At 38.0% G+C, this 15,091-nt stretch overlaps 2 protein-coding genes and 1 long non-coding RNA gene across 9 annotated transcripts; 1 reads left to right on the top strand and 2 right to left on the bottom strand.

Annotated features, from left to right (window-relative positions):
* The first annotated feature begins 158 nt into the window (after positions 1-158).
* LOC115998690 lies at positions 159-2,573 on the top strand. 2 transcript variants are annotated; one of them, XM_031238322.1, is made up of 2 exons: positions 159-324; positions 1,256-2,573. In XM_031238322.1, the coding sequence occupies exon 2, from the start codon at positions 1,697-1,699 to the stop codon at positions 2,324-2,326; it is 630 nt and encodes a 209-aa protein (XP_031094182.1). In that variant the 5' UTR covers positions 159-324; positions 1,256-1,696; the 3' UTR covers positions 2,327-2,573. The 2 variants fall into 2 exon arrangements, with proteins under 2 accessions (XP_031094182.1, XP_031094181.1); XM_031238321.1 differs by having other exon boundaries at positions 1,253-2,573.
* Positions 2,574-2,893: 320 nt separating this feature from the next.
* Positions 2,894-9,678, bottom strand: LOC115999198. Of its 3 annotated transcripts, XM_031239003.1 has the most exons (5): positions 9,349-9,678; positions 7,946-8,017; positions 7,121-7,438; positions 4,718-7,035; positions 2,894-4,562 (listed from the first exon to the last, which is right to left on the bottom strand). In XM_031239003.1, the coding sequence occupies exons 2-5, from the start codon at positions 7,946-7,948 to the stop codon at positions 3,347-3,349; spliced, it is 3,855 nt and encodes a 1,284-aa protein (XP_031094863.1). In that variant the 5' UTR covers positions 7,949-8,017; positions 9,349-9,678; the 3' UTR covers positions 2,894-3,346. The 3 variants fall into 3 exon arrangements, with proteins under 3 accessions (XP_031094863.1, XP_031094865.1, XP_031094864.1); XM_031239005.1 differs by lacking the exon at positions 7,946-8,017 and having other exon boundaries at positions 8,524-9,677; XM_031239004.1 differs by lacking the exon at positions 7,946-8,017 and having other exon boundaries at positions 9,349-9,677.
* Positions 9,679-11,487: 1,809 nt separating this feature from the next.
* Positions 11,488-13,784, bottom strand: LOC115998657. 4 transcript variants are annotated; one of them, XR_004093938.1, is made up of 3 exons: positions 13,515-13,784; positions 12,474-13,420; positions 11,488-12,165 (listed from the first exon to the last, which is right to left on the bottom strand). It is a non-coding gene; the product is annotated as an uncharacterized LOC115998657 (long non-coding RNA). The 4 variants fall into 4 exon arrangements; XR_004093940.1 differs by lacking the exon at positions 11,488-12,165 and having other exon boundaries at positions 12,401-12,566; positions 12,629-13,420; positions 13,515-13,778; XR_004093941.1 differs by lacking the exon at positions 11,488-12,165 and having other exon boundaries at positions 12,401-12,660; positions 12,733-13,420; positions 13,515-13,777.
* Positions 13,785-15,091: the final 1,307 nt, after the last annotated feature.

Raw genomic sequence — 15,091 nt, 5'->3', positions numbered from 1 at the left:
CCCCATCCCGTTGTAGCCTACAGCCAGGTGTCTCCGGTCACATGAAAGCTCATCACAGATTCTAGATTCACCCAACTTTACCTCCACGTGTCCTCTTTATACGAATTCCCTTTTTTGCCCTTCCTTGTCCTACTCATCCCCGTCTCCCCTCCCCCTCCGCCATTTTCATGATCGATCAGTTCAATCCTTTCACTCTCTGATGAATTTTGGGATGTTTTGTACTCTTCAGATCCAAATTCGTCTCTGAGCTATTCGATATGGATGTATCCAGTTGACAAGGCGCAACGGAGATCGCCGTCTTCGTTCTCTCCTCTTGTTGAACAGGTCTGCTAATATTACAGTCTTCTTCCATGAGCAATTAGATCTGAAGTTCTGATTTGCGTGATTTACGGAGTAGCTATGTTTTTCTATGTGATTTGACCTCTGCGCATTTCGATCTGATGCTTGTTTGTGCTTAATTGTACTTCGTATACAATATTGAGTCTGGTATTGATAGACCGAGGATTTTCTGCAACCGATTGCTGTCTGGTTGAGATTTGAAGTGAATTTAATTCGGTTTCTGGAATACAGGCGGAAGAGTGTTTGGTGGTGCAACAATTGTCTGATTACTAATTTTTTTGAAGTTACAGTTCCGAATTTGGTGATGAATATGTGAATTTTTATTTTATTTTATAATTTCTTGATTAATCATCTACGATAGCTAGTGGATGTGTTGATACTTGATACTGATATATGTAGGTGGTTAGGCCACTATATATCTAATATCTACAGTTGTCTGTATGAAAGAATGGAATATAGAGGAGGACGCGTGATTAGGTTTATATGTAGATGACTTGGACCTGTAGCAATGCCATAAGCCTATAGAAATATGTTTACAATTGCATTGATACTTGTGAGGCATAGGATGCTTCCTTAAGTTGAAATCTTGGTGGGATGACCTTTTTGCTATACCTTCTTATCAAAAAAAGTATATGATGCTTTCTTAATGCTTATAATCTATTTGGAGTCTCTTTTTTTATCTCATTCTAGTGGCAGTGGAAGTCTTAGTGATGTTGCTATAGATAAGAACATTCTTCCCAGTTGAGTTTTGCATTTAGAACGAGGTTGATGTTGGAAATTGATGATTGTTGTCAGTTAGCTTTCTTGGCCATCGTTGTGCATGTTTGCTTTTGCAAATTTCTTTTGATGTTTAAGTATGTTGTGATATAAGATTTGTGCTATTTTGCTTGCTAAGTAATGGTCCTCTTTGCAGCAGGAGGGAAGGGCCATGTGAGTTGTTTGAATTGGACGGGAGTTCGTATGCTATTGATTTTCGATCAACTTACTAATTTGGGGTGGTTGCTGTGACATGGGTAAATGCAAGGGTTGTGGGAAATTGGGAAAAATGGCAAGGGACAGGACTGTGAGCTCTTACCAATTCTTTGTTCTTCAGTCTCCTGTTGTTTCGGTCTGGGATTGCATTGTGCGCAAGATGAGGTATTCGTATAGACCTGAGTGGGTGTAGATATACAGATCCGTGTATTGCTATTGTATTACTTAACAATTTTAAAATCACGTAGTTGTTTTTTCCATATGTATTGAATAACGGGTTATACAAGGAAAGGGGAATAGAGATTGATGTATACGTCTTAGAAAAGTTGCAGTAAGAGAGAGTTTATTGCACTTGGGAGTTATAGAATAATTGGTGGTCTACAAGATGGAAGGTGCTAAAGCACAATCTGGTGTTAGAAAGTTGAAGAAGAAGCAAGTAAAGGATGAGTTGGACCGCATGAAACAGGCTGAGAAGAAAAAGAGACGCTTGGAGAAGGCATTGGCTACGTCTGCAGCGATTCGTTCTGAACTAGAAAAGAAGAAAGAGAAGAAAAAGGAAGAACAGCAGAGGCTTGATGAAGAGGGTGCCGCTATTGCTGAAGCTGTGGCCTTGCACGTCCTACATGGTGAAGATTCAGAAGATTCACGCGATGTTATGCTAAAAAAGGACGAGGGGTCAGATCTGTGGGATCATGGCAGGAATTTAGACATATTTATGGGTGGTGGAAGAAGAGCAGTATTTCCCCAACAGAACCTCACAAAATATTCATTTGAAGGAACAGAGTGGGTCGCTAGGAACCAGACATTTGGATGGAAAGAATTCGGAAACCAGGATTGGATGGCCTCGTATGAACCTCGGGGAAGAGATCTCTACCAGCAATACTATGGTGGGGGAAATTGGGATATCACTGGGATTTCCCCCCAGTTGATAGCAGAGCAAGCTTTTTCTTCACTTCAGATTGCCGAGGATGCACATGTGGGCACGTATATCTTTAATCAGGTATTAAGAGGGTAAATGGTGGTCCTAGTGTATCTTCTAGGCAGCTGGTTGCATTCCCAATTTGATGTTTTGTGGTTTTGAATAATGCCATGTATATAAAACATCAAGCGCACTAGGTATCTTTTGTTCACCAGTTGTAATGCTGTTCTGCTTGTATGCCCCCAAGGCCTCTCTTTACACTGAAATGTTTGTGGTTTGTGTGATTGTTTTCATGTCTTCTTGACCGGTTGGTTTTCCAGATATTTTCATGACTTGAGCTTTATTTTCAAGCTTCTATCTTCATGATCAATTGAATTAATTAATACCTTTTCTGTTCTAACAAACTCTTATGTTTTGGGTTCATGGTTTTGCATGACATTCGTTGGTTTACTAATTGTCTTATAAGTTCTCCAAACTTGAAATTTCACTTACCAATTCGCTTACTAATTGTTTTTAAGTTCTCCAATCTTGTAATGAAGCGTTTACTAATTGTCTGAAGTTCTCCAATCTGCTAATGAAGTCTGCTTACTACTCAAGCTGCTAAAACTAGGGAATAATCATCCCCAATGAACAAAGCTCTTAGAAAAAGTAAGACAAATATTGTGAAAAAGATGTAACAGTTTGAAAGCCAACAAGCATCATTAGCTGATAATGATATGACCAAAAGAAAATATTCATCCCACGTCCTTTCTCCACCAAGATGTACAATAGAAGGCCATTGTAAGACAAATTAAAGAGGCCTTCCCCCCTCCCCCAAAAAAACAAGAGAAGAAAAAGATATCCTAAAGATAATAAAACCAATTAATTGATGAGCAACAAAATTTATTTCATTTTTCCTATTCACTAAAGAAAAAGATGGAAAGTTCGACGGACGGTAGAATGAGCTATCTACTTCCTCCGGGCTCCAGCCAGCCGAGAGAAGAGAGGCACAACAAGGGCCATTGCTTATTGTCTTCATTCATGGTGATGTTTCCTCAAGGCAAAATCTACCCAGCCACGAGGATAGTAGGAAAATGTAAACAAAGAAAGGAAAAGAAAAGCAAATACCTCCCACTACTACTGTTGTTGTATAATAAAGGTTCTCTTATCCTCCCTACTACCACCACCACCACCCCCTGGCCCTTGTACATCACTACTTTGGATGTCTTCGTTGTTCTGAGAGTTGCCACCTGCTGCCTCAAATTTATCATCTACATCGTGTCCAATCCTCCTTCCGATGGTAGCATCGGAATGCCTAACTTGATGCATCATCTCACCTCTGTCATCATGTCTACTGTCATTATAATTGTTTTCAAACTTGGATACCCTTCCAGTGTTGCCCATCATAGGGAATCTCCTGGTCCGTATCATTGGTCTAAAGTAATCATCTGACTTCAATCGATCAGATCCCATTCCATCAAATCTTTGGTTCCTCCTGATCCCTCTCACAGGGGATCTGCCACGCCTCAACTGGGAACCAACCCCAAAATTTTGGTCTTCCATCCATCTAGATTTCCGGTCAGGGGAGAAGTGCCGTCTGGTAGGGGATACAAACCCCTCTCCATATTCAGCTACATAACTTGATTTCTTAAAAGGAACTCTCATTCTCTCCATTCTAGTCTCTGTCCTCAACTCAGGAGATCTACCCGGCCGTCTCATGCTCATATTCCAATCCCTTTGTGAATGCCAAGCTCGGGGAGAAGAAGACCTGGACCGTGACCGAGATTTCCTTCGAGGCAAGGAAATGCGACCAGGTTTGGCAAATGAAGGAGAAAAGCTTCTATCTCTCCTGGATAAATAATGCCGCATTCGAACAGATGGTGCATCGTCATCAGGTAAATGCAAATTGCCTTCCTGCCTGAAGCCTCTAGTATTTTTTTGAGAATAACCTCCAGAACCGCCTCTGCTATTTCTATTAATGATTCCTCCACGAGCTGGTAGCATTCTCCTAGGACCATCATAACAATCATCTCTGTCAACTGATAACCTCCGTCTAAACCCTGGGGGCCTCTGTATATCTTTTGAAGAATAATTTATTGATGGTCTCTGATCACGAGAATCCATTCCACCAAACCTGTCGGCCAAATCAGCAAAGCTTCTTCGACGGGGGTTCCCATGACCCTCGGGGCCATGATGAATAGAAGGATATCGACTTCTTGAATCCCAGCTGCCCCAGTGACCATCACCTGCATTCCTGTCCCGCACATGAAATGCAGATCTATATCTGCCCACAAATTTCTCAGGGCTAAAATCTCTCTCAGGTCTACTGTATGAGCAACCAAGACTAAGGGGCCTGAAAATAGAATCCAATATACATTTTGTGAATTCAACTGACATAATCTTATCAAATAAAGAACACAGAAAGCCAATCTATTTTATGTTCAGAGAAAAGAAAATGGGAAAACAGATAGAGGAAAGAGATAATGAGGAAAGACAAGCTATATCTACCTGCGGTGCTGCAACAGTATACTGTCCTTCCTATCTGTTGCATCCAAATATAGTGGTCCTTCAATGCGTGACTGCAACTTACCTCTGTCTGTTCTCAAACCAAATTCCTCATTATATGACCATCTGAACCCAAATCCATGCCTTTTTTTCAGATCATCATTTCCTTCAACACTAGTATCAGCAGAGTGGTGTACCATGGTACCAAAACCTGCATCTGATCCCTTCTTTCCAGCGATGTCACTTTTATCTTCACACCTCCTGGACTCTACCCTCAAGTTCTTCAAAGACATACTACTCTTACTGAAATCTGCTTCTACACCTCCACTTGCTGAAGAAACTCTCTTCTCTGAACCTTGTGAACCCTCAGAACCAGCTTCAACAACTTCAGAGCCATGGTGATCAGCAGCATCTGAAAACAAACCATTTCCATCTGAATCATAGTCAACACATTCAACCTCACCATCAGCCTCATTTTCCTCCCAGCTGCATAAAGCAGATCCTCTTAATTCCCCATCCTCAAATGGAGAGTCATAACCAGCCTGAAAACCATTCATATCCTCACAGACAATTGTGTGACCACGACCCTCATGTGAAATATCTGATCTGTGGCAGTCCTCGAGAAATGATCCAATCTTCATTGAATGACTAGGAAGATCATCACCCTGTGGGCCCTCCTTAAAGATTTTGCTGGACCCTTGCAAAAAAGTAAGCTCCACTCCATTAGATCCACAGCCATCAGAACACCTTGAACTAAGCTCCTTGGGTACAAACTGCACTTGAGAATCCACTCCGATGGCAATAGAAGCAGAGGCTATCTTCTCTTGCCACTTGACTTCACCTTCTATAGGCTGACCATCACCAACAGTGGCCTTTAGAACAGAGAGATCTTCACTTTTCGTTGAGGGATGACAGTTATCAGCTTCATCACAGGTACTATGAGAAGTTACTACATCCAGAATTTTAGAGATAACTGTGTCAGTCACATTCCTCCCTAAAATCTTATCATCAGGTAGTTGACAAGTTCTAATATGATCTTCATTGTATCCACATTTGGAGCCAGTATCACGTGCAGGGTCACCCATTATAGACTCCTGAGTATATCCACTGTCCTGAATAGCAACAGCACCAACTGAGGCTACAGTTGATGCTCCCTCAGAAACTAAGGCTGTTGATGCATGAATTGATTTATTGGCAAGATGATCACCAAGGGACATATTCTTGTCATCAACATGAGCAGAAATTCCTTTGTCAATGGATGTGATTTCCACGGATTCAATATCTTTTCTGAGGTTTAAATCGTATATCTCCTCCTTAACAGAGGTTCTGTTGAGACAAGATACTGCTCCTGACAGGTTTTCATCTGTTCTCAAAACTGAAGGTGAAACTTTTGTATCCTTTTCATCAACATGAACAGAAATTCCTTTGTCAATGGATTTGATTTCCAAGGATTCAAAATCTTTTCTGAGGTTCAAATCATATATCTCCTCCTTAACAGAGGTTCTGTTAAGACAAGAAACTGATCCTGACATGTTTCCATCTGTTTTCAAAACTGAAGGTGCAATTTTTGTATCCTTTTCAGCTGAAAGCATAAAATTCTCTGTATCATGCTGACAAACTTCAGGAACCATTTGTTCTTTACCAATGTCTATCTCACACTTATCTTTTTTACTACCATCACCATCATTCTGGGCATTACCTGTGACTTGGTCATCACAAGGTTGACCCCATGAATCCATTAAAGTGTTGAGGTCCCAATGCAGTCTGTCAACCTTTGGAGAAACAGATCTCTTATCTTCCCTGAGTTGCTCATCATTGACACCATGAGGAATAACTGAAAGAGTTTCAAGAGAGTCCGGGCATTCATCTCTACTTTCAGGAGTCACATTGTCTTTTTCCACTTGGTCTCTACCTTCCTTCTCAGTACCAGAGTCGTCATCCATACCATTACTGCATGCAGCTGCTGCAAGAAGTGCAATGCCTGAGAAGTCCTCTGAGTTATAGTAACTCCCATTTGCAACTTCTGCAAACTTGAGATCCATAATGTTATGCCTAATACCATTACAAAACTTTAGTGCAGCCAACTGACTGCTGGAATAAGAATCTGAACTCATGTGCCCTGATGAATGATTATGATCAGAAAGCAGCTCAAGCTCTTCAGATCGAGTAGGAGTAGCCAATGACTGAGGAGACAACGACTCTTCCTGCAGCCCAAAATGTACCTTGGATGGTGATTTGGACCGAAGCAAATGCCTCCTTTTCTTTATAGGAATGTGCTCCGCTTTGTCAGGAACCCGTTGCTCACTGGCAATCTCACAAAACTGCCAAATTAACAGTTAGACGCTGAATGAATAAGATTACAGAGCCTTTATATGATACAACATCCAGAGAGGTTGAGAAAAGTACCTTGTCAGAATCAAAACCTGAAAAATCTCCTACCCTCTTGGGACTCTGATTCTTCAGTTTTCCTCCCCAATTCAAGCTTCTACCAGTAGGTTTCCTTGAGCGCCTTCCTTTTGTGACTTTCTTCCAATTCAACTCAGGATTGATAGAATTAGATACTTCAAGACGGACTGTACTAAGCATATTTGCAGAAATATTTCCTATCCCATCAACTAAGAATCTGCCACCACAAGTATTGCAGGATGATTCTTTTTGTTGGTTTCTTTTCTTATTCAACTCCACAGTAGCTTGAAAATTCCCAGGGCAAAGGCATAAGCGAGTCTGCAAAGTGATTAAATGAAAAACAGTGAGACTGACAACAGAACAATCTACACTATGAAAAAACATTCAAACACTAGAAACATAATCTGAAAGATTATTTAAATAACCCAACAAGGCAATAACAACAAGATTTCAAAAGAGCAATCAAGAAAGAAGAAAAACAAACAGTGTACAAGGAGAACTTGTCAATTATGCATCATCAAACAATTAATACAATATTCTGCAAGCCAGAACAATGCACATAACACCAGTTTTGCTCAGTAGTTATAGAAGTCTACAAATATATATTGAAAACAAAGTCATAAAAGCAGTACTCATTTAGAACATTTTGGAAGTTCCTTTCATGCTTAATTTACAACTCATGCCCCCAAAATTCCAATAACATTGAACCCACAATCCATACTACTAGATGACAAGTATTCAAGAAACACTTTCGAACAGACATGTCATCAGAATAGAATGGGTTGAAGAGAACAAAGGATTAATGGGTGATATTTTAAAACTCACCATTTGTTCAAACCAAACATTAACACTGTCCAGATAGTAACCTTCCGTCTATACACGGTCCCAAAAAAACCTCTGTAAAATGACCAAAGCAATCAAAGGAAAACATTTAAGTTCATACTTTCCATCAAACTGAAACATCACACAAATACAACTGCCAGGACATGCCTTCATAGGCAATTACCTCAAGGCAGATGAGGTTATCAAGTTTGAGGCCAAGCCAAAAACAATTAATTCACATTGTAGTTTGTGTAGCGGATTCCTAACATTTTGGATCAGGATTCTACTGCTACAGTTCCACCAAAAAATATTTTACAAAGTAAAAAATATCACATCAGGGGGGAAAATCCAAAGGTATGGGATGAAAGTCTTTGTTATTAATTTAGATATGAATCCCAGTAGTAGTAAACACATAATAGCCAATCAAATAACTCAGCATAATTTTTTTTTTTTTGCAGGAAATAGGGGGTCCAGCAAAACATCCTAATGCTGTACAGAGCTCTCTCCTAACTCCCAAATAAAAGCAATCAAGCACCAACATCATTTCAATGCAACAAGTTTCCCTAAACATTAACAACCACCTTAATTCTAGTGGTATTAAGGCTTCTTAGATCAAATCTCCATTATAAAAAGCTTCAACAGATCTCCAACGAAACATTATCAGAGAGGAAAGAAGTGGCAGAAAGCCCATGAATAAGCAGCAGAATCGCCTTTGAGGCTGGCAAGACTTGAATCTATATTATTTCCAGAGGTTACGGATCTATCAGCCTTTATCTACAATATATTCTGCAATACTATAAAACCTCTGGAATTGTTCACTGGCAATATTGGCCGCATCAAATCATCACATACACTGGGGAAAACCCTAGAAACTTTTCTATTTCAATTCAATGTTAATTAATATTATTACTCGGCATTCTGAAGGTGCGTCCAAGGAGGATAACTCTCTAAAAACGCATCCACAAAGCCAATTTCCCATGTTAGGTCTAGTTCTGCCTAGATCAAGTAGATCCTGACAAATTTTACACCTCACTAGGTGGAGAACTCTTCAGTAACAGAAACAGAAGCACCAAGAAGCCAATAACCAAATCGTTGAAGATATAGCAATGCCAGCAAAATTGTAATGAAAAAATAGCTTCGCCAAGCACAGGAACATTCAAAACCGAAGAGTTCGGCTCCACATGTCTTGATCTTCAATCAAGGACCAAATAACATCCAGGTTGACCGAAAAAATCCGTAGCTACGCCCTCAGAAATCATAGATCTGGCAGTTCCCGAAGTTCCATACCGAATAGAAAGCGCAGTCTTCGCAGTCCGAGGCTTGGAGAACAAAACGATTCTCTTCTCTGGCGACAAGAGAAAAAAGCAACCAAAGCGTACAAAATCAAAAACTAGGGTTTTCAATACCTGTTCTTCTGCGGAACACCAAAAACTCGCCGCCAATCTACAATTCGACGATTTATGGTTCTAAAGTCTTCGAAAAGGAATATGAATCTCTTCGCCGTACATACGCTCCGACACAATGAACAGACAGAAAACAAACACCGGAACCACCGAGTCTTCAACTCGGTCGATGAAAGACGACCGTCAGATCTTCGCCGATGACGATGATGATCGACAATCCACGGTTAGCCTCCGGGATTTCGCTTCTGTGTATCCTAATCTCTTTCAGGACCGTGAAAATAAGAGTACACGCAAACGAGTGAATCACCACTTATTTATCATTGCACGTTTGACGATATTGCCCTCGTGAATCTCCCTCATTTAACCACAATGCCATTGGATGCCCTAGGATAATTCACATATGACTTTCCTTTCGTCATTTTGTTGTATGTATCCTGTGTCTAGTTCCGCCCTGATTAGCGGCGCTGTTTCACATTATTATGTATTTTACTTTTTCCCTCGTACCCTTCCATTTTTGTTCTATTTACTTTTTGCCCCATTATTTTTGTGCAAGGCTCTTTTCTTTTTTCTTTTTTTTCTTGAAAAACTTATAATATTGAATTTGTGACCTTATAGTAAGACATAGTAAGACAATCATACTATATTCACTCAATCGCTCTTATTAAAGCATATATCTATATATTTTCATATTATTGTCTGTGTTCATTATGTTTTATTGAATTGGCTCATACACCTAATCCAATATCTTGGCTGACTTTATCCTACCAAAATAAATCATTGACAAGATGATTTGACAATATGATATGGAATAGTATAACATTTATTTTTTTTATTGCTTAATTGAATTGCAAATTTGCACCGTACAAAGTTGCTGCAGCTGCAATTGTGGCAGCTTTTGTACCCTTTTTTTTTTCTAATTTTGTTTCTTAACTTATTTTGCTTTATTTTCTTTTTTATTTTATGTATTTAATAATGTTTTAAAGTGATTTAATATTGGGGTCCACTTTTAAAATTTGATTGGATTCCAGGGATGTAATGTAAGTAGTAAATAAATCGTAAATTTAATAATGTGAAAGTAAGATTCATTTTTATGTTTTAAGAATGAAAGAGATTTGCAAGAATAAGGATAGTCTTAGTACATTCAATGCATCAATGGTAATAATAAATAAATAAATAAATAAATAATAAAATAGCTATATTATGTCAATAATTAAAAGACAAATAAATAAAACCGAGCTATTAATGCGCCCGCATAGACGCATAGTAGCTCGCACACGGCTACCACAAGACGCAACAGAGATGAAGCGAGTCCCACAAATCTGCAAAAACCCTTCATTTGCAAGAGATACTCTCATCGTCTCTCTCTTCCAAAATAGTAAAATCGTGACAAAATGACTATTGGGGAGGGCCTTAGCATATATGGCTTCACTGACCAAAAGTGCACAACATGCCATTTGGCTTCATTGACTAAAATTGCATAACATGTCATCATTATACCGTGGATCATAGTTCATATTAGTAAGGTAGGTTGTAGACCACTAATATACAAATACATCTTCAATATACTGCAGATTAGTTTTTTTAGTATACACCTAAAAATGAACATATATTACATTAAAAATAAGCATTCGCTATATTAAAAATGAACATTTATTAGTGATCTTCAGTATACACATGTGCATAACATGCAATCATTACATTGTGGACCATTATGCACATTGTAAGGTGGACCACTGGCATACATGATATATCTATATTTTTAATGTACTTAAAGTTCAATTAGTGTACTACAAATATATATGTTTAATGTACTTAGAGTTCATTTAGCGTACTGCAAATATATTTTTAGTATACGACCTAAAAATAAACATATATTACATTAAAAACCAACATTTAGTATGCTAAAATGGAAATTTATCAATGGTCCACGGTATAATTTGCCTGTAACATGAGGGTCATAATGTGCATTCAGTCAAAACAGACTTGCCAGATAAGCTGTTGACTTGTTAAGATTAACAATACAGATGCTTAATAAAAGTGATGTTATCTTAAAAAAAAAAAAAAAAAAAAAAAGTAATGTGTGATCTCCAAAAATAAAATAAAAAATGATAATAAACAAATGGGTATTGGTTGCTTACTGTGTGCTGAAAAAATACAATCATTATTACATGTACCATGGTTCACACGGCACAAATAATATACTTTTAGCATATTAAAAATGTACATTATATTCATGATCCACACAATAATTTGCCGAAAAAATGAGAGCATTTACATAATGCTAAGAATCTATTGCACGTTCCAAGACACTAAAAGGAAATTGGGGGGAAAGATAAGCCAGAAGGTGATGCCAAGAAAGTAAGATTGGGTATGTGTGGCTGTGAGTGGATGATCCCTACATTCCCAGAAACTTCAAATCTTGTTCTTTCCTTATCACAACCGCATATATACACAGAGAAGAATAAATTTGATAAATTTTGCATCACAAACAAATAATTCCACTGTTGTCAAATGGACAGATTGGATAAAGTGTGGATAAACAACTGTGGGTTTAAAAAAGTGGGCAAAACATAGCTGGAAACGACTTTTTGTAGTCTAGTGATCGATATCTTAAGTTGGAGGTCACAGATTCAATATCCGTTCGATCTTAAATGCACCAAACAACAAATAGATGGCAGCTAGGCAGCAGGCAGGCAATCCAAATGGAGCAGAGCATTCAACATAAATTATATAATTCATTACTGCACTAGCAAATATCAACTCAAACTTGGTTCACTGCCTGTACTGAACCTCACCTTTACTAAGAACTGCAGCCTCGACCTGTAAGAAAAATGAAACCACAGTGTAGTCAGCATGTTCCCCACGGGATGTGCATAGAAATTCCAAACGTCTTGGGTCCGAGGCATGGGAATGTAGCTACCTTCATGTCCGAGGCATGGGAATGCAGCTACCTTCATGTCCGAGGCATGGAAAAGGCATGGGAATGCAGCTACCTTCATGTCCGAGGCATGGAAATGCAGCTACCTTCATGTCCGAGGCATGGAAATGCCATGGAAATGCAGCTACCTTCATGTCCGAGGCATGGAAATGCAGCTACGTTCATGTCCAAGGCATGGGAATGCAGCTACCTTCATGTCCGAGGCATGGAAATGCAGCTACCTTCATGTCCGAGGCATGGAAATGCAGCTACGTTCATGTCCAAGGCATGGGAATGCAGCTACCTTCATGTCCGAGGCATGGAAATGCAGCTACGTTCATGTCCAAGGCATGGGAATGCAGCTACCTTCATGTCCGAGGCATGTGCCCCTTAAGATTCTACTTGACACGATCAATATTAGTCTCAGTGTATAGTCATGACAAAAAAATACATAACAGGATAGAACAAACCAGTTAATCTAATTGGCATGGCAACAAAGTTCAGTACCAAGCTCTTGAATGTCTGTAGCAATTGCTTGATCATCATCAGAATCTTCACAAGCTTCAGAGTTTAAGAAGGCCATATATATACACAAGATATACACAAATGAGGATTTTGCTTTCAATCAACTCCGGGTTCTTCCAAATATACATATAATTGTGATCTATTGACAGCAGACACAATCTTAATCCCAAATACATCAAACTCTTTCAAATCATCCTCCATTCCACTATCAGCTTCACTTTTGAAAAATGTTTCCATTTAAGAGTATTACTTGTTGATGCAACACCAGAATATTAAACAATTTCTATTCTAGCATCACCTGTTATATGTTCTAGCTTTTTGTAAAGCAAAATCTGACAAAGACAATTTTGTGTTTAGGGTAAATCGCCAGAACCGTTCTGCAATCTTCCCAATCCTGATCAAATTTTAGGCTCATTGCATCTGCCATTTCGCTATTTACGGGAGCAAGAAGCTTCATCTCTTGTTCAATTTTCAATTTTATCGTCCACGCATCTGAAAACTATGATCCGCGATTATAATATACTTTGAAGAACACTGCGCCAATCCACTCAAATCGTTTGAACCTTAACTCCTCAAGTTTGATCATTCTTTCATCGTGATATGAAATACTGTAATTACTTTGAGAAAACCTAGCTTCATCATGAGAACAAAAAATGTCACGGTCGATTGAAGCTTATACTGAAATTGAATAGGAAAGAAACGCGTGAGAGAAAACACAAGTAGATACCAGAAGCTTTTGTAGGATCAGGTTTAGGGTTCTTCAGCGATTGAAGCTTTTACGGATTCAATGGATGCTTTGCGGAACGGGGAGACAGAGATGGCGTGAGCAAAATATCGGAGCTACGTCGTTTTACTGAAAATAATTCGTCAAAATTCCACCAAATAAAATAATGTCAAAATTATCTCAGTTCTACCTAGCCAATATTTTTTTTTTTGAAGCATAGAGAAAACTATCATTCGTTCATCATATCTAGCTTAATATTCACCAAAAAAAATTGATTTGCACCACCTATAATTAAGAAAATATTTTGAAACGTATTAATATTGAAAACACTTATTACCAACATGTTCCTAATTCAAATCAACACAACACTATCTAAAAAAACATAACTAAATAAATAAAATATGATTCTTATATTTAAATTTCACGATATATACCATGAAATTGTCATGATGTTATTAAAATTTTGATTGATAAGCAAGTTTGACATAAAATAATATTGCAATCATGCCAAGTTGCACACTTGCCCCCACATGTGGCATACCTAAAGTCAAAGATGCCAATATGCGAATATTGCCATTTTGTTCCTTCGGTCGGTCTGTCCGTCACCTTGTGCTTTGGAACAACATTGTTCTTTCTTTGTTTTAGTACTTTACAAGGGAAAGATTGGTTCACATGATGGGCCTAGGACAAACCACAACTCCCTAATTTGATCCACCCCATACAACCATGTATAAGACTTGCAAGAGTCCTATGCATACCACATTATTGGTGAGTTTGTCGACAAAATAATGTTGCAATAGTTTTTGTTATAAATGGAAATGGCAATTCTCTTAGTCGTTTGATTTACATAAAGCTTGTAATCACTTCCTGAAAATACATTCAGGATCAAACATGTCTTGTCAATTGTCATCTTAATCGGCGGACATAATAAGAAAGTAAACTAGTCTAAGTTAATTATAGTTGATTCACTTAAACCAAAAAAGCTAATAGATAATTTTTATAGGGAATCAAAGAAATCGTTACTAAATCAACTGTCTGATCAACTCTGTTAGGGGTTGTCTAGCACAACTCTTTTATTCTTATTGTTTAGGGTAGTTGGTAAGTAGATTGTTAATACAGCTTTAAAGGTATAAATACAATTATTAATTTATTATAAAGAGTGGACCATTTTAACGAATTGTGAGTGCGATAGATGAACCTTGCTAAAGTGACTCAAATTGAATGTGAATTAATAACTATGTGATGTTTGATTTGTGGAACATTGGGATTAGAATATCATTTTATGGAATAGATCTATTAGAGTAATTGATAAACATGCTATTAATATAAAATGTAACCTTTTATAACCCAAAAAATTTGCAAAGAATCAAACGCAAGATGAAACCAATTTCACAAAAATCGTTAAATCACTGCCTCCCATAGAGTATTATTGTGTGGACTATAAATAAAATAGAAAATAGTCAAATATGTCATCGAACTTTACATAAAAATTAATTAGATTTCAAAACTTTTTAAAATAGCAATTAAACACATCAACATTTTATTTTGGTGCAATGCAACGCAAAAACCAGTTAGTGACC

This window comes from Ipomoea triloba, chromosome 12, assembly GCF_003576645.1.
Source record: "Ipomoea triloba cultivar NCNSP0323 chromosome 12, ASM357664v1".
Classification (NCBI taxonomy): Eukaryota; Viridiplantae; Streptophyta; class Magnoliopsida; order Solanales; family Convolvulaceae; genus Ipomoea; species Ipomoea triloba.
This window is presented reverse-complemented; position numbering and strand designations above follow the sequence as displayed.